Below are 22,444 nucleotides of genomic sequence, written 5' to 3' on the forward strand. Positions count from 1 at the left end.
GGATTTCAAACCGGAATGAAATTCTTTCTCCAGTACAAAAACAGGGGCGAACTCACACCGGTATGACATTTTCTGGTGGTATCATGTAAACGAATGCAGAGCCACAAGAGGGAACCGGAATGAACTCACTCCAGCATGAAAGTCGCCTCGGTATCATGTAAACACCTCCTTAGAAGGTCAAAGGCAGTGGATCAGAAAACTTCCATCATACCACTCATTCATGCGTGTGCTTGAGTAAGCCCCAGCAGAAAAAGGGTAGGTAATACTGCCAGACCAAAGGGTTCTCGACACTGTGGTAATAGGTCACGATTTAGAGGAGAGGACATGATGGTGCAGCAGGGGGAGAGGAGTTGCATTCCTGCTCTGCAATGACTAATTTGACATGTCCAAATGAAAATAACTGAAACAAAACTGAAGGAATGTCAATCCATGCTCTTGGCAGAATATTAATTGTATTTGAAGCATCTGATGCATTTCTAATAATGTATATTTGTAATCTGCTAAAATGTATATTTGAGAACCTGCCAAAATGATCAGGTTTCAGTTGTGATTAGGCAGGATAAGTCACTATTTGACAGTTTTAGTCTAAATTTATGTATTAAGATTTCATTATTTGCTTATTATGTAAACATGAGTATGCAACACTTGGTAAAGGTGTGTACTTTTGGTGTACACACCAAGGTGTGTAAAGTATATTTTATAGTCTGGACAGTTACTTATCTACTGGATAAAGTCATCTATTCTTTGAACAATTGGGGCCTGGTACTCTATTAAAATCCTGGCATTTTCAAGATACAGTATACCGGTAAATATCATTCCTATGCATAACTGGGACAAAAAGAGCAAGCATAATAGTTGCAGGTAAGCCTTTTTCTGCCAGGTTTAAGTAGCAGTGAAATTTAGTCATGTCACCCTGAAATTCAATGAAACAGAAATATATTCAGGCATGAAAATCAGAGTCATTCATAACAAAGAAGGTTTGGTATTATTTCTATAGCCATGTCATTTTATGAAGGGTATATTCACTGTTTTGCTTGGAAAAATGATCATTATTTAGCCATTGTCACAGATTAGCCCAAAAATCTCTTGATTTCAGGTTGTGATTGCTTCAAGATTATTCCCTTTTATACTGGTATTCATTTTCAATGCCTTGATGTGGACGCTTTTTGTCAAACCTCTCAGAGGTTCCACGTCTTCTGCCCAAGCAACGGTGACTAACACAGGATCAAACTTCTACTGTGAGTGATTAAATAGCCCAAAAATGTTTCCAAAATTTATATGGGGTAATAGTACAGAAAAGAGTAGCTCCCCATTTCAAGCGGTAAAAGAAGTTGTTTCAGCAAACCAAAGAAGCTCCTGGTCTTGTGTTTAAATGAAGAATCATAGACCAAATCGGCTAACTCAATGTTGTATCCAATTCAAACCCTTTGGGAATAAACTGCTTTGTTCCAGGTATTTCCATATCATTTAAATGTGAATGCTATGTTATAACGCAAATACAGCACGCAAAGAATCTTAACCCCAGAGATCTGGGTTGGGTACAACATTGAGTCTGCTCTCTGAATTAGTAGCACGCTGTGGTTACAAAAAAGTAACATGTCTAAAGTGATGACACAACTGACGTCTACTCCAACATATATGGAGAAAATGTTGTGAAGCAGCTTTATAGATTGCATTATAAAATTAAATGAAAGAAATGATAGTTTGCATCTCGACCCTAGCTGTAATCTCAAGGTCTGACTTAATTTTGAGTTATTTTTGAAAAAAACATTTTGCTGATTGGCTCTTCCTCACAGACATTTGAATTCTCCTTTTTCAGCCAAAAATTACAAGATCTTTTGAAAGAGTTTTTTTTCCTTTGAGGAATACTCCATTTAATATTATTACTCGCGAAAAAACGACACAGAACCCAATATGTGGGCCAAGTTGGGCAGGGAAAGGGAATATGCTGGCAAGGCTCGGATGAAACCACCTACCGGAGGGACCGGATGAGGGGCGTCGGCACATGTCGCCACACCGAGGGGGTGCCTCATGTCTGTGCTGCAAGGCGGGCATGGTGGCTTGTCCTGGGGCCAAGGTAACCCAGTCCATCAGTAGAACAACATGCCCTCTCCCTGACGGCGCTTCAGCACAGGGCTGAAGGGGTGCCACGCCCAAAAGCCGAGCAATGCGAGGGTTACCCTGTGCTGAGGCCGATCCTAAAGACCCCTTCTCCACCAAACTACAAGCGGAAGACCGATCGAGAAATTTGGGAGAGTGGGGTGGTAGACGATCGGACCCGCGTAATTAAGTCTTATTATTATGTAATTATTAACTAGGGGTTTTTTTTGGAGGAAAAAAGCAATGAAAGTAGAATCCAAAGAATATTTACTAATAACAAGTATAAAATCCCGTAGCGTCCAAGTCCCAAGAGACAGCAAGTGTTCTCTAGCGGCTGTAAGGGTAAACAGACAACAAAGTTATTAGTGATTAAACGTCAGGACAAGAAGCTAGATTCTTCGGCACTTGTAAGATTGTTTCCTTTGACGTCAAGATGTAGCTCTTGGTAGGCATCAGATTTCCAACGACCAAGGACTTTAATCAGCCAATCAGGTAGACCAGCGGCACCAGCCGTAGTTGTGGCTCCAATGCGGAAGCTGTGAGAGGCATAGTGGGTGCTGTTCACCCCACAGACGTGTAGGAGGGCTTGTAGATTACTGGTAAGGAAGGAACGGGTGAGATAACGGCCATCGGCAAACTGGAAGAGGGGCTGAGCAGGTCCTTGTGTTGATATTTGAAGCATGTAGTCTCTCAGGGTGGTGATAGCGCAGACCGTTGAGTTTTATTTAGCAATAATGAGCTTGGCTGATTCCTGGAAGGGGTCAGTTTTGGACTTCTTAATTGTAACGTCCAATGAGAAGGGCCGAAAAATAGTTGGCTGAAACGATATGTCCGACCTTGACATATGGGAGGCAATGTCAAAGTTACCGCTGCAAGTGAATTCAGTGCAGCGAAGGGAACCAAAAAAAGCCCAAGTGAAGGCCGCCCACAGCATGGATGAATCGGGATCAAGGGACTGGCCTGGTTTTAATTTGTCATGAATACTATGTAGGATAGAGATTGTAATGGGAAGGCGGGTTCGCATAGGAGTATCGAGGGACGCCTTAATGCCACGAAGCGTCTTGTAAAGCAGCGGCATAGAGGTGAAATCCAGGGAATAGCCAAACTCAACATGCAAATTTCTAACTGCTGCCAGGTAGACCCTATAAGTACCATGGGAGACGGCAGATGACAGGTGTGTTACAAATGTAACAACGTTGTCTCGCGGGCAGGCAACAAGGGGTACCCCGACGACACTGAACGATAACCAAGGCAAAAACGGATAAAATGACGCTCCCCAGCCGAATAAGATCGACGGGTTGAAGCGGCAATGGACTTAAAAATGAAATTGGCCGCTTGCACGGTTAGACTCTCAGCAGGTAAGCAGGGATGGGATAGGGAGTAGGCGATGCATCTGTTGCGAGGAGGCGGAACCGGGACACCGGTTCCGCGAGAGAGAGAGAGACTATCAGCAATGCTGTTGTCTAGCCCGGGGACATGTTTGGCGGTGAAGGTAAAGTTATATTTTAAGATTTGGAGAGCAACCACAGCCTGAGTGTTGCAATGGAAGCAAATTCTACGGTTTGCCCAAAGGGGGCCCCACACCATGCACGCCAAATGGATAGGAAAAAGCTCCTGCCATGTAATGCTGATGCCCATAGAAGTGTTCAAGAATTGTTCAGGGAGCCATCCACCTTGGGGCCAAAGGTTATTGAAAAATGTCCCATAACCGATGGCACCGGATGCATCGGTGAACAAGTGAATTTGCGGTGAGGGTTCAGAGAAGGGGGGGTGGGGGGGGGGGAGAAAAAGGCTTACCCCATTCCAGTGGGAAAGGAAAAGTTGCCACAGGACAACATCCTTCCGAAAGTCGTTGTTGAGAAAAATAACCTGCCCCGAGTGGTTATGGCCCTTGGTCAGTTGAAAAATGCGCTGCAGAAAGGCGCGACCCGGGGAAATGACACGGCAGGCAAACTGCAAGGTCCCAATAAGGGACTGCACGTCCCTTAAATAACAAGAACATTTGTGTGACCAACTAGAAAACGTGGCCCTTGCTTTGAGAAGCTTATTCCCTGGAAGACGGGCCTGCATGAGTACCGAATCCAGGGTTATTCCCATAAACTCGAGGGTGGTTGAGGGACGGAAAGTTTTCTTGGGAGCTATAGGGATATTTAATTCCTCAAAGAAAGTCAGCACTCGGCAGAAGGCAGTGGCACAGTGGAATGTGGAGGGGGGGAGGAGGGTTGAACGATGAAAAAATCATCCAGAATGTGAATGACAGATCGAATATTAAGGTGGTGTTTTACCAACCATTCCAGGGCGTCAGAAAACTGTTGAAGAGGAATGGGGCGCTACGAAGACCAAAGGGAAGGACTTTGTCAAAATAGTGCCGACCCTTCCAAGACATGCCCAAGAGTTCCCAGTCTTGTGGGTGGACTGGGATAATGCGGAAAGCGGACTGAATGTTGGTCTTTGTCATAAAGGAGCCAGGGCCATGCTTAAGTAATAAGGAGATTGCGTCATTAACTCCTTTATACTGAAGGGTGAATTCTTCGATGGGAATGTTTGCATTTATGCTGTCAGCGGACCCTTTGGGATGGGAGAGGTGGAAGATTGTACGCCACTTATTGGAGTCCTTTCGAGGGACTAGTCCGAGGGGTGAATTTGAAAATTGGGAAAAGGGAAACTTCAAAGGGGTCCGCCACCCTACCAAGTTTTACTTCGTCCAGCAGGTTCTTTTCAATCGCCTGAGGTTGCTGGAAAGCAGAGGGGAGGCTCTTAGCTTGACGGGGAAACCGCGTGCCCTTGTAGCCTACCCGAAAACCAAACCATGACACAGAAAATTAACAAATTGTTTATCCGGGTGAGTCTGAAGAAGAGTGTGAAGGAGGGAAACGTTGACAGGGGCGACTGGTATTTGGCTCTTGACGACTTTATCGGTTTGATGACTTCTTATCACTAAAGCTTCGAGATTTTGCAGGGGATTCGTTGTGACTGGAGGATGGGTGACGTGAAGTGACGTGACGTGAAGACGTGAAGCTATTAGTCTCTCCCCTCGGGGCTTTTCAGGACTAATTTACAATGTTTCTCGGGGGACTTTAGCCAGAATGCTTATTACACAGTTTACAATTTATTTTAGGAAGTGAAAGATACCCCCGTCCAGATAAGGTCAGACCACAACACCGGGGACTACTTCCCCTATTCTTATCGAATACTGAATGGGTTCTTTAACGTCCCATACTTTTTTATTTTTCAGCAAGTGTTATGAGACGGGACCTCCGGTTTACAGTCCTTATCCGAGAAGACTTGAAAGTCTAACAATTTGCAGATGTAATTACAAAGGTAGCACATCCTCCTCAGTTATTTTAAGACCCTGAGTGTTGGTCCGGCCTGAGTCGAACTCACGACCTCCCACATGGCAGCCCGATGCTCAACCAACTGAGCCACCGGTGCGTGGGTGTTCCCCGTTGCAGGTTTGGCAGCGACGGCTGAAGGGGCAGGGGTCTTGGCTGCATCGGAGGCCTCGGTTGTAGTTGGCCTAAGGGCAGAAAGGGAGCACCCATGAGAGAAATGGTCCCCGCTCCCACAAATGGTACAGCAAGATTTTGCCTGTCCTGTGAATTTCAGCAGGTACAGTTGAATATCCCGTTCCCCCCAATTAATTGAAGGTGTGCAGGACGCTTCCTTCGGAAATCTATATCGTAGGAAAGCCAGGCAAAGCCAGCAAATTTGCGTTGAGCAGACCGCATAATCTCCTGGGGAGATCGTGGTCAACAAGGGAGGAGTTTTCTGGCAGCAGGGAATCAAACTCAACGAACTCACCTCTCAAAATTGCTTGCCTTGTCTTGTGTGGAACGTGCGCTGGGATCGGAGAAGTTGAACATGAGGATGAGGCGTAGAGAAGTTCCCGAAAGTCGACTGAGTGAGGAGACTTGACACAAAGGTAGGGTCAGACAGTTCGAACGGTGGATTGGACGGCCTTCCTCTGGGTCTTAAGGAAGTTTGTGCGGGCTGATTCGTATTGGTTGTGGTTGAACGGGCTCTTGTGGGAGAGGGCTGGCTTTGATCGGAGCGTCTTGTTCCTGGGTGATTTTCCCGCCTTTCAGGTACTTAAAAAGACGCCAGTTGGGATGGAATTCAACCGCTCGAGGAGATGTTCACGGCACCCAGTAATGGGCAAGTTGTTTTGTGCCAATAGAAGGTGGAGCACTTCGTTGGACAAGGTCGAGGAATCCATGGAGAGACGTGTATAACCTCTGAAAAAAGGGCTTACTGCACGCAACGAAGGCAAAAATGAAATGCCTTCAGATTACAGAACATGTGGTACCAAAGAGGCCACCACGTGATAGGGGCGCGGCGCAGAGATTGAAATGTTAATGACCATATCTGATATAAAGATTACAACCTGGGGGAGGGGGGATTCCCATATAAAAAGGACGGGATGCCCGTTGTACCTTTTAGGCGTTAGAAAAGCGGTTTTGGTACCTCTCAGGGTGTTCAGCCTCAAAAGGTCCACAGCAGGAGCTTTAGTGGTACCTTCTAGGTATTGAGCCGAAAAATTATGACAGTGGACATTTGACAATTAACTAATTTTTAATTTTGTCTAATTAAATCTCTTAGGGGTGAAAAGGAGGACATGCCACGCCCACAGGACAAAATCTTGGTACCTCTTGAGGTTCTTTTCAAAATATCCGACGAGCACCCCCGTCCTTTTTATATGGGTTTTCCCCCCCCCCCCCCCCCTCCCCGGGATTAGAACTGATATTTTTCACAGTCTATTAATGAGGTTAAAAGTTTAATAAAGAAGGTATTAAATATTTGGTGATGGTCTCCTTTGTCGTTGTCCTGATAGCCACCATCTACTGCAGCTCTGGGGTGATAATCAGCCTGGTTTTTTGGGCCCTCAGTTTTCACTCTCATCAGCAGGTCCTTGGTATTAGTATCCAAAGAACAATGCCAGTCTGACTTCACTGTCTTCATTGTGGAAAATCCTCATTCACAAGCAGTATGTTAAATGGACCACCTTCATGATGTTAGAACAGTTGTTCCTTTCACAAACCCCTTTGCTGATTCTCTGCCACATATTAAGTGGTTGTAGATAGACATTCAAAACTACGAGGAACAACAACAGCACACAAGCGCTCACGTATGGCACAGAGCCATGGTGCAATACCATTGGCCGGTGGCTAACAAAAAATGTGTTCTTCTCAGGTCAGCGTGCCCTGTTTTATTTGCCTCAGATGTCGTCCGTACATTCCTTCGTGCGTATTAACAGCTTTCTCCAAATGTTTGCGAGACATGGATGATCCTAACTTGCTAACGTTCGCGAGTGGATATTTTTCTCACTCGCAGATTATCAAAATCACTTGCATTTTGCGAGTTTGCGAGTGTTAACTTTGAGCCCTGTTAATGAAACAAAATGTAAACAATGATATCATTAAAGATTTCCTTACACTCAAGGCACACAGGCATTGATCCTTGCCAGTGTCCATTGCTGTGAGGACCCTGGTCTCATCCTGTCAAAAGATACTGAAACTCATTGGAAATAGCATTTGTGTATATTAAGATATTCTTGGAGGGGTATGCCCTTACCTCCTTAAAGGTGCTTGATTTCTTGGAGAACGATTTTTTTTAAGAGACGCCCCTGACATGCCTGGTAGCAATCTTCATTTGTCAGCATTGGTCTTTTGGTGATGGAGATCATGATCAGAAAGTGTTTTTTTTCTTGCAGGCCATTCTAGGTTGTTTGCTGAGACTTTATCTATGAATTGGTGGTTGGGCACATCTCTGATCCTTACTGGCTGGACTCTTGTTCATTATAACAGTGAACCCTTAACTGAGGAGCACCTTCACTTGAAGACTGAGTGACCAGTACAACATGTTTTAAAACAGAAAAGGTAAATAACAAAGGCAACACTGGGTGGTCAAAGTGTAGTGACCAGGGCCGGGTTGTTTAAAAGCCGATTAACGCTAACCCCAGATTAAAAATTAACCAAGGAGTTTATTTCTCTACTCCCAAGTGCTGTTCAACGCTGATATTCGGCAAAACTTTATAATAGAAGAAGTCAAACTTGAAAAGCAAAAATAAGCAAACGAATCTTTCACCAAAAAGTTGAAAACATGAAACAAAATTTTACGCTTATCTTGGATCAAGTTAATCGGGTTTTGAACAACCGGGCCCAGGCCTTGGTTGTTCAAAAGGTGGATAACGCTATCCACCGGATAAATCACTATTCAGCGGATAAGCACTAGCAAAACCAATTGAGTTATCCAGTGGATAGTACTATACACCCTTCAAGTTTGCTTTTCATCTTACATGGTACCTATAGTTATTAAAGGTATCTAACATACATTTTTTGGCATTTCTCCTTAATTGTTGACAAAGCATTAAACCAACATTCTGAGAATGGTGCAGTGCTTTCCTTAGTTATTAGATACTCATTCCATTCTAACAAGAATCCTGCTCTATGGCTGAATAACTCATTTACTAACCCACTCGCTATTTAGTTGTATAATTTTACTAGCAAAAAAAGCTATCATTCTGGACTTAACCGTAAAATCACTCAATAATTGGTATGAAACAGAAGCAAATGTGCTTGCGGCTTTCTTTTGATACACTTTAAGAATTCTCATCTTTTAGTAAAATAGTCAACGACAAATAAATCCAACTCATAGCCTTTCTGAGTAATATTTAGGTTCAATTTCATGTATTCGAACGCAATAGGCTTATTCATAGAATAACAATCACAATAACCACAACAATGGTAATAGTAATGATAATGTAAGTTAAGTTTTGATATTACCGCAGTTATGAACGCTACTTTAGCAGTAACGAAAGGAATGCCTGAAAAATTCAGGCTTGCGCTTGATATGTATGTCTTAAATACATTGTTCCTTCAATAATGGCAATCATGATGACGATGATGATAGATAGGTAGATGGAACCTTTATTTACCCGCGGAATTCTAATCAGGATGCTAAATACAATATAATAATAAATATATAAATAAATAAAATCTAAAACTATTGACTACAAGCTATTGATAGTACTAATCATCTAAGACAGCAATGTAAAAACTGCTTTCCATGTGAACCGTGCTATATAAATCAGTAACTAACTAATTAATTCATTAATTAATTAATTTAAAATTAACTTAACGTTTTATAACAAGCAGCCCTAAATTTCCTTAGAGAATTATCTTGCCGAAGCCAGACTTGTAGACTATTCCAAAGTTACGCATCTCTGTAGCTGAAACTAATTTTTAAATAGTTTGTGTGGGGCTTTGGAATAGCCAGCTTGCCTATGGTGTCTCTCGGGACAAAACGTTTTATTCCCAAAGGGTTTGAATTGGGTACAGCATTGAGTTAGCCGATTAGGTCTATGTGGTGGTTTCTCTAGACCTCAAGAAAGCATATGACACCGTAGATTTGACGATCCTGCTGTTAAAACTTGGCACATACATGTATGGCATTGGGAACGCCGCATGTAATTGGTTTGGATCTTATTTAAGTGATCGAAACAAGAAATGTTACGTAAATGGCCATCTTTCTTATAACCGTGTACTACTCTGTGGTATTCCACAGGGGCCCGTACTGGGCCCTCTGTTGTTTCTCATTTACATAAATGATTTACCAAATTGCCTTGTGTATTCCCGTCCTCGTATGTTTGCTGACGATACTCACTTAACGTTTACGAGTTCAAACGTAGATAACATAGACTTTTATCTAAATCAAGACCTTGCAAGCGTAAGTAAATGGCTGATTGCCAACAAACTCACTCTAAATCAAACTAAGACTGCCAATTGCCTCAAGACAGCGACTGCTGTCTTTACAAACGGCTCCATACCACAAATCATTAAATGGCCTTGCCTTACATGGGAGCACTGTTTTCTGACCGTGAAGTACAATACGCAAAGAATCTTAATCTCGGGAGATTTAAATTGGATACAACATTGAGCTAGCTGATGAGGTCTGTTCACATAGCCACGATCAATATTTCAGGCTCAATTATTGGTGGCCTCCAGATGAGCAGAAGCTGTGGAGTGAAAATTTCCGAAACTGGATTCTTCACTCCACAGCTACTGCTCTTTTGGATGATGATGAAATGAGGGTTGGAAAGGTCATCGCAGTTAGTTGAGCAGTAAAAAATCCAGACTTTGACAAGACGGAGCCTCAATCTAGCCTGGATTGAGACTGGAAGTTTTCGGCCAGGCTTGAATGGTAAGGGACCTGGATCGAGACTGGATTTTCCGGCTTCCTTTGCAACTGCTTACCAGATGCTCAACAACTCTCATTTTATTCTATTCAGCAGTTCAAATATGTGAAACTTCATATCATGATTCTACAAACCAAGATCTCTTGTACAAACGTAACAATAATCGTAGAAATGATAACGTTATGAAAGTCTCAGTCTTGTGTAGCTAAGCCCAAATGCTCTTCTAATTGAGAAGACAGTAAATAAAATCATAGCAATGGAGATCAAATGAAATAACATGAAAAGTAAATGTTTTTGGTGAGAGGGAATAACCAGAGTACCCGAAGGAAAAAAGAAAACCAAACCCAGATGTCAGGTTGAGTCCAGGCCACAATGGTGGAAAGCGAGTGCTGTCACCACTGCGCTAACCCTTCTCAATAGACCTAATCGGTTAACTCAATGTTGTACCCAATTCAAATCACCCGGATATAAAATTCTTTGTGTATTCTATTTGAATGATAATGTAGCATTCATATTTAAATGATATGGAAATACCTGGAACAAAGCGTTTTATTCCCAGAGGGTTTGAATTAGGTACAACATTGAGTTAGCCGATCTGGTCTATTACCATGGGCTTGAATTATTACATGTACATACAAAGAACTGAGTTAACGGAAATGGCGTTGCTAGAATATAGAATTGTTCTTCAGAGGGAGGTGGTCGTTGTGTTTGAATAGGGAGCTTAAAGGCCGAGACAAGCCAGGCGAAAAGTTGCAGCAACGGGTCTCTGCGACAAGTCTCTCCGTGTGTCCTACTTGCAAAACAAGACGTTGCGACACGACGCCTGTTCGGTGCACACGCAGTGATCTCGTATGAGGGGGAATGTGAACTAGTTTTCTAATTCAATATGGCTGACCATATGACGCTCTCTCATTGGTTCATTTATATTTTGTCGCAGCGACTTGTTTCCGGATGTGTACACACGGTGCGACAATGCTGATTTCGCTAATTTTGTGGCTGCGATCAGTTGCACGACAAAATTCTGCCGCAGCGACAATGATTTCCACAAGATTAACCGTGTCACACGAGGATAATTGTTGCGGCGACTTGTTCCCGCGACGTGTTCCAGCGACTTGTCACCTGGAGTGTCCCGGCCTTAAGCAAGCAACGTTTTCGAGACGCGGACGGCAACCGGAATTGAACATTTCGCATGCAGGGGAAGTGTCCCCCAGATTTTTTAAACTAATCATGTGTAATAGAGAAAACTTAGCAATATAAATGTGGTCGAGCAAAGACAGGTTAAAAGGGAAGACAGCTCACTTCCGGTTGCCGTCTGCGTCTAAGAAATCAAGGTTCTTTAAAAGTGACGAAGTAAGTGAGATTGACAGACTGATCTCGAGGGTTTTACTTTTGCAATTTAAGACCAATTAAAAACACAAGACCTCATTTTGCGTACATGCGCATATGCTGTTCTTACAAATGTTTAAGGATACTGCTTGCAATGATACACCCCTAGTGACCTCCTGAACATTGCTCCAGGGGAAGAAGATCTGGGTAAGTGCTATGAGCCTTCGACTTCTACAGATAACAGGAGCACCTCACATAGACCAGAAACATGTTGGGGCTTTAGGGAATAAACCTTGCTCAAGGTAAAGTGGGATTACAGCAAGGATCCACACGTTTCATCCAACCTGATTACATCCCTGCCCTTGCTTACTCTTTAATAAACAAGCAGGAGTGTTTTAAAGCTCACGCACGTGACGTTTTATCGGTACTTTGATAGGACGTTAGGCTCATAAATTAACAACAAGTTTTTTAATCACTCCCGCACATTGGTAGGACGGTACATGCAGAAGAAATATCTAATTGAGACTATGCGAATATATTGGCATGAAACAATCTACTTTCGTTATGGGTGATACTTAATCAATTTCGGTTATAAAAGAGCTTGTTTTGAATGACTCCGCATTAAACCTGTCTGTAACTAAGTCTTGTCAAACTGTGAATAAGAATTGCTTTTAAAGAAGGACTTGCTATTTCACTCATTTCAAACAATATGTGTTCTTCCTGTTCTGTTCCGTCATCCTCTTATTCAAGGTGTGTTTTGATGCAAAGTCTGCTTACTAAATTACTGTTACTTACATTTCTAGAAAAGCAATTAACAACAATCTACAGCAGTAAATTCCGTTTCCTCGTTAGCAAGCGGAAGAGACGTGCTGGCAGAGGACACGCGTATGGGAATTGCGGTTAAAACAGACAAAAATTTGGAACTGACAAAAGTGTCATGCTCACTATGAAAAGGGGTCACGCTTAGTTTGGAAGTGGCGTATTCATATGAAACAAATTAAAATGAAGGAAAGAGAAAGGGAGGGACTGTAGCAGCTAAATAGGAAGCCAGCGAAAGAAACGAGATTATTAGAATGTATACAAAATTTGGTTTTATCAACGGAGTTGATAATGTAAAATGTACTTGTACATTTTGATATGTGCACTGCTTGGGTCTGACAATGCGTGGGATCACCAAATGTTTGCAAATACTGAGTACTCTTTTAGCAATCCGAAAGGTCACGAAAGTGAATTTTAACATGTTGTGTGCCTTTATCATGACAAAACAACTTTTGGCACTGCATCAAGTAATGCCTGTAATGAAATGGCGAGATTGCTTGATTGGAAGTAAAATGAACCGCTATAATATGCCAGGAAGGTAAAGGGTAGCTTGGTCGCTGTTCGTTTTGTTGTTCCCATGTTTCTCTTTTTGCATGTGCTCCACTCTGGGGATTTCTCTCGCTATTTTTATCTGAACCCTTAAGTTTGTTCAAGACTCGTAAGATGAGCTATGCTGTACGGTCAGTGGAAGAGCATGCCATGAATTCCAGAGTGTAAGATAATGCCAATTTGTAACGCCTGAATTTTGATTCCTTTTAGTAGAGTTGTTTGTTACCGATAAGCGGTTGATTCGGCCTCGGGTATCTGCTTTCAATTCTTCCATTCTTACTGGATGCGCGATCTTAGTATTTTTTTCAATTTCGTTGTACCCAAGTCAATGCGATCAATGCCAATCAATCAATACTCCAGGTGGTTGATTTTTCCCTGATTTAAAGACCGCAGACCGATTTTGCATCCTTTAGCAATTCAACCCTTCCCATTTCTGATTCACTGGAACACGCCTTAGTCGCCGCCCTCCTCGTCAAGGCACTGCACACACCTCTTCCGTAATTCGTTCACTTCCTCCCCATCACGGAAAATCGATCTGGTGAAATACACTTCGTGATGTTGGCACAGTTTCCAAAAGTCTTTTCCAGTGCCTGGAAAGTTCTCAAAGTCAGCGGGTTTTCTTAATGGGAGTGACGCAAGGCCAATTTCGCTTCGCGAAAGAGCGACGATTCTTTCTAGCCGCTCAACTGTCAAAGTATCATCATTTTCTCTAAGGAACAAGATAAACTCATTGGTTGCCTTTTTCAAACGCATTTCGAAATTCCTCGAGAATGCACTTTGGCGCCTCGTTGCGTCACTATGGATTTCCAAAAGTAAAGCAAAAAGAGCACACTTTCTTGTGCGCTCATGCACTTGACTAAGAGTTTTCAAATCTGGCTGGTGACGTACAAGGTAGGGTGTGATGTTTTCCAGGACGCGTGCGATTCGGTCCAAGACGGTATTCATATCTGGGTGTAGATTCAGGCTTGCTTGAACGATAACTCGTTTCAAACTGCTTTGCGCTTTCTCGATTTCACGAACGATAATTAAATGATTGTTTAGAGTGAATGCTGTGAGAATGTCGCGGGGTCGTACTTTATCCAAAGCCATTGACTCGGGGAGTGGGAGCTTTTGAATCTTCGAAACGATGGCTGGAGGAGGCTTGCGAAGTTGATGAAGAAGATTCCGTGCTAACGTTGCTTTTTCAATTCCAAGCTTGCAAATTTCATTCTTCACATTTTTTACGTTCTTTAGCGTCCTCTTGACTTGGTTTCCGTAACGATAGCTAAATGTGATCGCGGTTGAGCACTTAGGACAACGAAAGAGTTGCACATTTCTGCCCATGTCTTTGTCCATCCACGAGTCCATTTCTTCCACGGTTAGAATGTGGCCACAGTCGAAAAGTTGAACATATCTTGTAGTCTCTGTTAAAGTGCTTTTCCCATTACCTACCATAGAAGAAATCTTTTTATCATCGCAAGTAGCACAAAAAGTGGGGCAGTTTTCTCCGCACAATCCAATGCACGGGTGGCCGCAGGGTAGCTTCTTAGTGCAGGGCTCATCACATCGAGGGCGGTCGCATTCCTCTTCACACAGATTACGGCATTGGTAATGAGGACAACTCCATTTACACGGTCTGTCGCATGTACGGCATGATTCTGAACAGCTTTTAGAGCACTTAGTGTGAGGGCAACGTCTACCACATTTTCTGTCGCATGGTGGACATGGAACTCTGCAGTCGGCTTTACAACGGTGCGAACAAACAAGAATTCGATTGCATGGACGTTGGCATATTTCATGAGAGCCTCTGTCGCGGCACTCTATACACTTCCCAGGACATCGGTGACCACACGGTAGTTTTGTTAGACAGAAGTTAGTGCATCGTACATTATCAGGTGAATAACTGCAGGGCATCTTAACCTTGTGATTACAAGAGAGGCTCTTCTCAACAATGACCTTACAGGGATATTTGGAACAGGGTTCCCCACAAATACCCCTGCACTTGTGATTGCATTTTTGGGGACGTCGACAAGCTGCTTTGCAGGTAGCTGTTTTGAATTCGATGCACTTAACTTTCTCCTCGTGACCACAATCGTAGGTTTTCTGTACTCTTTGGAAACACTTCTCGTTTTCACATGGTTGACTGCAACGGCCCGGGCATGGGTGACCGCAATCTAGATTTCGTTTACAGCGCTCTTGGCATTTCACGGTTTTCGGATCGCGGCTACAAGCCATTTCTTGAGAATGATTCCCTAGACAACGAAGATTCTTCTTGACCATCAATTGACAACTGAACTGGCTGCAATCCTCAGAACACATACCGGGACACGGGTGACCGCAATCTAGTTTTCGTTTACAGCGCTCTTGGCATTTCACGGTTTTTGGATCGCGACTACAAGCTAATTCTTGGGAATGATTTCCTGGGCAGTTAATATTCTTTTTCACCATCAATTGACAACTGAACTGGCTGCAATCCTGAGAGCATTTACCGGGACACGGATGGCCGCAATCTAGATTTCTTTCACAGCTCTCTTGGCATTTCACGGTTTTCGGATCGCGACTACAAGGCAATTTTCGGGAATGATTCCCTGGGCAGCAAAGATTCTTTTCGACCATCACTTTACAACTGAACTGCCTGCAGTCTTCAGAGCATTTACCGGGACACGGGTGACCACAATCTAGATTTCGTTTACAGCGGTCTTGGCATTTCACGGTTTTTGGATCGCAACCACAAGCTAATTCTTGGGAATGATTCCCTGGGCAGTTAAGATCCTTTTTCACCATTACTTGACAACTGAACTGGCTGCAATCCTCAGAGCATTTACCAGGACATGGATGACTGCACTTGAGCTGTTTCCTGCATTTCTGTAAACAAGTTAACTGAGAAACACAGACATCGTCGCATTTGTTAGTGCATTGGTGTCCACAAGGAAGATACCGTTCACATGGGGCGTCGCACCTTACTTTGTCCACATCAATCGAACAATGCACCATTTTTTCATGGCCACAAGGTAATTTACGTGCCACTATTGTTTCACAAGCCATACTTTGACGCTTATCCTTCGCTAAGCTGCACAATACGTTTTTGTCATGTCCACAAGACAGCTTGACTCGAACCCTCTGATTACAACGATGGTCCTCTGGTTTTACATGACATGGAAGAGTTGCTCCGTGCCCACATGCCAGTTTGACTTGAACTGTTTTGTTACAAATGACTTCTTCAGGATTTTCGTAACATGCTAAAGTTCCCAGATGATCACATGGCAAGGTACTTGTTACGAGAACCTTGCATGGATTAGTCTCACAATTTCTGCTGCAGATTTCTTTACAAGGGTGCCCACAGGCTCTTAGCCTATCGCATGGCTGATCGCATTTCAATGAAGATGGGTTGATGTGACATGGCTTTTGAATGATATGTCCACATGAAGGAATCGTCATGTCCACCTCTATTGTACAATCATCACAAGGTGAACCAATGTGGCAGGTTTTTTGGCACGAATGACCCCGCCCACATTTTCTGCTACACTTTTGCTTACACTGAACCTCGAAGCACAATTGGCCACAAACCGAGGGGCACTGGTGACCACATTCCAGTTTTCTTGAACAAGGAGCGTAACAAAATGCATCTTTTGACTGTTGGTAACAAGACAGACTTTGCTGGTGACCGCACGGAAGATCCCTCAAAACCTCAACCTTACATGTCCTTACTGTGCAGTCCTCATGACAAAATCCTGTACAATCGTGACCACAGTCCAATTTTCGCTTGCACTTCTCACCACACTGAATTGGATCCTCTTTTTTTCGACACATGATTCTTTTCGTATGCTCACATTGCAAGGTAATGTTAATTTCGGCCGCACACTGACAATTTTCTCTGCATTTCTTTGAACATGGATGTCCACAATCAAGAACTTTTTCACAGTTTTCGTTGCACTTACTGTACACCGTCGAATCGATAAAGCACGGTAGCCTTGCTATGTGTCCACAGGAAAGGGATTTATTGCAAATAACTTGACACTTCAATGTGCACTTCTGCCCACATTCTTCAACACACGAATGCCCACAGGACAGCTTTTTTTCGCATTTCATCTGACAGGAAAACTTTTCGGGTTCAACACTGCATGCTATTTGTTGTTCATGACCACACTTGGGGACTACTTTCGTCATTTTGTGGCGACACGGGTCACAAGGTATGGGATGGTGACACGTGCGAGGGCATGTGTGTTCATTAGGACATCTACCAGGACATGGTTTATTGCAATTACCCCACGCGTGGCTCGATACGTGACACGGCTTGTTGCAAGCATGACCGCATGAAAGACGGTCACCACAGGGCATATTGCATCCTCCTAATGGATTAAAGTCACTTGCTTTTCTTACAACAGTGACGTTGTTGTGTTTCGTGCAAAGAAGCTGTAGACTTTCAGCGATGCCATTTTTTGCTTCCAAATCATCGCAAACCTTTTTCCACAAATCAGACTTGCTTTTCAGTAAGCTGAAGTTTCCAATGCAGTAGAACCCTTTGCGAGCACGTGAGAGTGCAACGCAGACTCTGTTGGATTCAGCGAGGAAACCGATGCGACCCGCTGTGTTACTTCTCACCAGTGAGAGAAGAATGATATCGTTTTCTTCACCTTGAAAGTTGTCAACTGCACATACCTTCAGTTCCTTAAAAGCTGACCGTGGCAATTGATCTTGGAGAAGTAGCAACTGACCAATGTACATTGTTAGAACTGTGATCTGTGTTTTCTTGTATCCTTGTAGTAGAAGATATTTGCAAAGTGCTACTATAAACTGTGCTTCATGATCGTTAGCATAGCTTTGTAAACCGCTAACCATCCTCTCGGGTTGCTTGTGGTCAATGAAAAACAAATTGCGGCACATGCCAGATATGTCTTCAAAATCGTTCACCGATGCGTGGTCAACAATTTCGTGGTCATAGATTCTTTTTGTCAGTGCAGCTATTTCAGGGCGCATTCTGTGTTGTACGGATAGACGTTTGCAATCCATGTTGTTCATTACCATCCGCTCAAACAAAGAGACCTCCAAGTTGTACCTTTGCGCTAACTCGTAGACTGCAGCTTTCGGGCGTAGTTGTTTGTGGTCACCAATAAGAATGGTGTGCTCCGTATTTGGTGTAAGAGAAGTAAGAATATGGGCTTCCATCACCTCAGCAGCTTCTTCAATAACAACAATTTTTGGCGCCACGTTTTTGAGCACCGAAAGATATTTAGCTGCAGACGTCGTTGTCATTCCAACTACGGTAGCCTGACGTATGACTTCCTTCGCTTGCTCAAATGAAACTGCTTCTAATTCTGTACAAAGTTGTTTATATTCCTTTTCACTTGTCCGAACTTCTATTATGCAATGTTCACGGTAGTTCTCAACCCAGCAGAGATACAATTGCAGTCTTTGTCGTCGTTGTAAAACCCAGATATCGTGGACACGCATCACCTCTGCAGTGGTCATCGGTGTTTCCTTTTCAAGATCACTTTTCACTGTAGAAATGTCAGCAGTAATCATTTTCTTTCCTTTTGGTGAATTTGGGCAGTCCCTGTATTCCTCGTTCCCTTGTTCTAGGAAAGCAAAAGCTCTCCCACCGAAGTCCGATTTTCCTTTCTTTTTGTGACTCTTGACGACTGTCCACCCCTCATCTTCGTCTTCCTTCGTTGCTGATTGGTCTTGACCTTGAAAAAAGAATTCACCGTTGTCCTCTGAAATTGACTGCCAGAAATGCCCCTCAGTTTGACTGAAGCTTCGATGATATTGTGAAGAACCAGTAACTCTTTCTATTGCAGGGTCATTCAGGTCTGTTGCAAGGTTTGCGGTTTTGTTGTTATCACCAACATCCATTGATGCCTCAGCCAAAATGACATCTTCAATATCTTCATCTGAACTGTTTTCTGGTAGGACTGACCTATCTGCCATTGGTTCATTCTCGTCTTCTCCTTCGCCTTGCGTACTCTGCGTACTCTGATTCCAGGAATTCACCAAAGGATTGTCGCAGAGCCACAGCCTAAAAGTGTTGTCTGGTCTTTGGCTCTTGTTTGCCACGTAATTGGGAAATATTGCATTAGAAAGCTGGTCTGCGTGTGCAAAATTCATCATTTCCTCTAGATCATCAAATTCCAAGAGTCGCAGTTCCAACTTTGCCTTTGCAAGATTTTGCTTCCACTTTTCAATCTCGTTGACATGTTCTTTCATCCGGGTGCGGACGTCACGGTATTTGTTTTTTAGCCTATTACTTCTGTCGGTGAAATTTTTTAAATTGCAGTCCTCTAATTCGACGCTTTTGCTCCGTGTTCCCACGCGAATTATTTCTCGTTTGGGAAGGAATTCCAGCAGCTTTTCCAGAAACTGATCCAGTGCGTGGTTTGTGTAACATACCATCAGCATTGGTGAGTTGTGCTGAGGATCCCATGCATTACGGTTTTCAAGTAAACATCTTACAATTTTAGTCCCAACGAACGTTTTACCAGTCCCTGGAGGACCCTGGATGACAGAGAATTCAGTTGTAACTGCTATTTTCAGAGCTTCTAATTGAGAAGTGTTTAGGGGAAGTGCCTTTCCTGGAGGCCAGGCTTCAGGTTGCAAAACAGGTACTGCAGTGGCCTTCCATTCATCTGAGACATCGAGGGCCTTGCTGAGATCATAATAAACCGGCTTCTGGGAGTCATTACGTCTTAAGTATTTTGGTGGATCGATTTCTTCACTGCACTCGACCAGGTATTTTTTAAAAGGCAAGGTTAGTCCATTCAGTTCCGTCAAACCTTTAAGAACATGACGGTAGGCTTCAAAATAGGCAGGTGACTCGACCATTTGGTAATTGCACTTCCGGCTCTCAATGTCCCAAACATCTTGGTCTCCGATAAATTGAATTCCAATTCTGCCCTCTTTCAGTTGCTCTTCATCTCGTTCTACAACCGTTGCGAAAAGCATCGTCTTGAAGTTGTCTTGTGAAAGACAAAGAAAGGTGCCGTATATGAGTCGTGAATGACCCCATCTGCTGGTGTTGAATCCAGAAACATCAATTTGTACTTGATGTATTATACCGTTCTTCTCAAATTGCTTACCGGAGATTGTAACACTAGGGTAAGATTTCATACCAAGCTGATTTCGTTGTTGTCTTGGTATGTTTAGGACCAGTTCGTGAATACCCTCCCTCAATGGCTCAAGGAAGTCTTCTCGAAGCAATCGAAACTGGACATCGAGGTAATGCTCCGCATTCTCGTATCGCCCCTTTATAATATTCGTTGGCAGGAAAGGTCTTTCTCGACTCGTGATTTCTTTGTTTGTTGGACAAATCGGTATATCTCTAAAATCGTCTGTTGGCTTTTGTCTTGCTCTGTTGGTGTAACGTTTCCCGAGCCTTTGCCTTTCACCTTGGATGATGCCATCTCTGGCTTGCTTAAAAGCATCCAACGCCTTTTCCAGGTTTTCTTTTCTTCTTAAACCCGAACGATCCAAGGCCCTTTTCAACAGGTCATACGGAATGTCAGCATATGAGCTAGGCAAATGCGTCAAATAAGTCGAGAAGAACGTAATGAGACATTCAAAAAACTCTTGCCTAAAATCTTGGTCTTGTGTGGTTGTTGATACTTGAAAACAATCAAGTAAATGGGGAATTTTCAATCTCAAGAATGACGAGTCTTTAAATGAAGCAATAATCATGTTCTTTTTCTCACTTTGCGGAGCCTTGCATGCTACGGCCAAGGTGCAAATTAAATCGAAGATGAACTCATCACTGTTGTGCTGCTGCTTTTCAGATCTTATAAGGAACTTCAATTGAGATATCTCTTCATTCAGCTTATGGACAACTTCGATAGCCTCCTCTTTTTTTAAGGATTTGAGGTCCAAAGAGGGACTTTTTCCCTGGAACGATCTACTAGACGTTGGCCTCGTGTTTTGTGTCGATAAATACACTGAACCAGCTCTTCCTTCGCATTGTTCTTGGTTCCTCTTAGCTGTGACAAAAATCAAATGCATTTCCAGCAAGAATTACGTCATAAGTATATTTGATCATTCGGGAAGGAAGCAAGCAATTTTAAGAATGATAGCTAATGGTATTTTACAGCGTTGTGCCCACTGCCAAATTGCTTACATTGCTTTTAAAGACTGTCCGGGGAAACACCAAGGTATTTACATCCCCTATTTTTATTTATCGGTGTATTCATTATTTAACTCTATCGGTTTTATCCTCCAAACTATCGTCCTTATCCAAGTAGATTAGAATGTACATCTATCTGTAGATATTATTCCGCAGAATGACAGCCCTTTGTTCTCAGTGTTTTGAAAGATCCTGATTTTTGGTTCGGCCTTCAGTGAAACCCGACCCCCCCCCCCTCCCCCAGAGATTTGAAAGCGACGCGAAAAACGCATAGCTAGGTTGCGTCTCATTTTTTTAACAGCGAAATTAGGAGTTTTAGTATTACTTCGCGGAAATGCGATGATGCGGTTTTTCGTGTCCTCACCTAACGGTTTGCGTCTGCCACCCGATGATGTTTCGTGGTATCTCTCACGTTCTACTGAAGCTCCACGCGCCCCGCCTTTTTCGGCTTGTTTTGTGGTTCCTGCCATAAAAGGAATTAATTAAGTTTCCTATGTCTTTATTCCTGAGAAGTGTAGCAAAGCAGCACTCTGATTTCATTCGATTTTCTACAAGCACCAGACCTGCGAAACTTAGTGTGCGAAGAAAGTACTTTGTGGTCAATTACATGTGGCTCCCATCGGACTATCTCCGCGTGAGAACTAAAAAGGTGCAAATAGTATTAGGGAGTGCAATCTCTTGCGATCTTCATTCTTTGTTTAGAAATTCGTTGACAGGCAGTGTCTCTCACCGTCTGAAACTTCTCTACTAGTCGAGGGAAGGTAAACCAGTAAAGTAATGTTCAGACTAGATGCTCCATAAGCGTACACTAGGTTGCCTGTGGTACGAAGGGACTGAGTTGGGTGGTATCAAACTGCAGCGTTCCAGGCAATTTTTTTCAAGTCAGGGATAATTGAGACCATTTCAGGGGTCACCCAGAAGTCGTACCAGCAGAGGCCCTTTGGCGCACACGTTCATACGACGAAACAAATCCTTTTCTGAGGTTAAAAACCTGGCTACGGGCCTATTAATCATTTGTCAGAAAGAGGAAATTCCTGTCAGCTATAGAACAAATAGACACGCATTGCTTACGTGTGGTACTGAAGTAACACAGCGCTTTATTCCATATGTCAACTGAGCTGCGTTTTGTCTTCCAGGAGATTCAAGTTGTCTTTGCGTAATATGTAGGTCTAACACTACACGATATTGTTTTGGTATTGTATATTGTAGTGCCATGGTAGAAGTCTTAGATAAATAGCCCCCTGAGAAGACATGTGGTTACTAGCAAAGTACTGAACCCAGAAAGATTGAAGAAAATAAAAGGGAATCGAGAAACGTTGGCTTCTGGGCTGACATGTTGATCATTTTCAAGTTCCCTCACAACTTCTTTT

The 22,444-nt window shown here is 43.1% G+C and overlaps 1 protein-coding gene and 1 long non-coding RNA gene across 3 annotated transcripts in view; one reads left to right on the plus strand and one right to left on the minus strand.

Annotated features, from left to right (window-relative positions):
* The window catches only part of LOC138022378 (uncharacterized), a 58,954-nt gene that overhangs the window by 13,326 nt on the left and 23,184 nt on the right, over window positions 1-22,444 (plus strand). The window contains exons 2-3 of the long non-coding RNA XR_011126565.1: window positions 1,097-1,238; window positions 7,811-7,976. This is a non-coding gene — a long non-coding RNA (uncharacterized lncRNA). The remainder of the gene's footprint in view (window positions 1-1,096; window positions 1,239-7,810; window positions 7,977-22,444) is intronic.
* The window catches only part of LOC138022369 (NFX1-type zinc finger-containing protein 1-like), a 29,846-nt gene continuing 19,415 nt past the window's right edge, over window positions 12,014-22,444 (minus strand). For both annotated transcript variants that reach the window (XM_068869483.1, XM_068869484.1), the window contains exons 6-7: window positions 21,439-21,537; window positions 12,014-20,931 (exon numbers count right to left, since the gene is read on the minus strand). In XM_068869483.1, coding sequence (XP_068725584.1) covers window positions 13,442-20,931; window positions 21,439-21,537 — 7,589 coding nt within the window. In that variant the 3' untranslated portion in view covers window positions 12,014-13,441. The remainder of the gene's footprint in view (window positions 20,932-21,438; window positions 21,538-22,444) is intronic.

This window comes from Montipora capricornis, chromosome 10, assembly GCF_036669925.1.
Source record: "Montipora capricornis isolate CH-2021 chromosome 10, ASM3666992v2, whole genome shotgun sequence".
Taxonomy (NCBI): Eukaryota; Metazoa; Cnidaria; class Anthozoa; order Scleractinia; family Acroporidae; genus Montipora; species Montipora capricornis.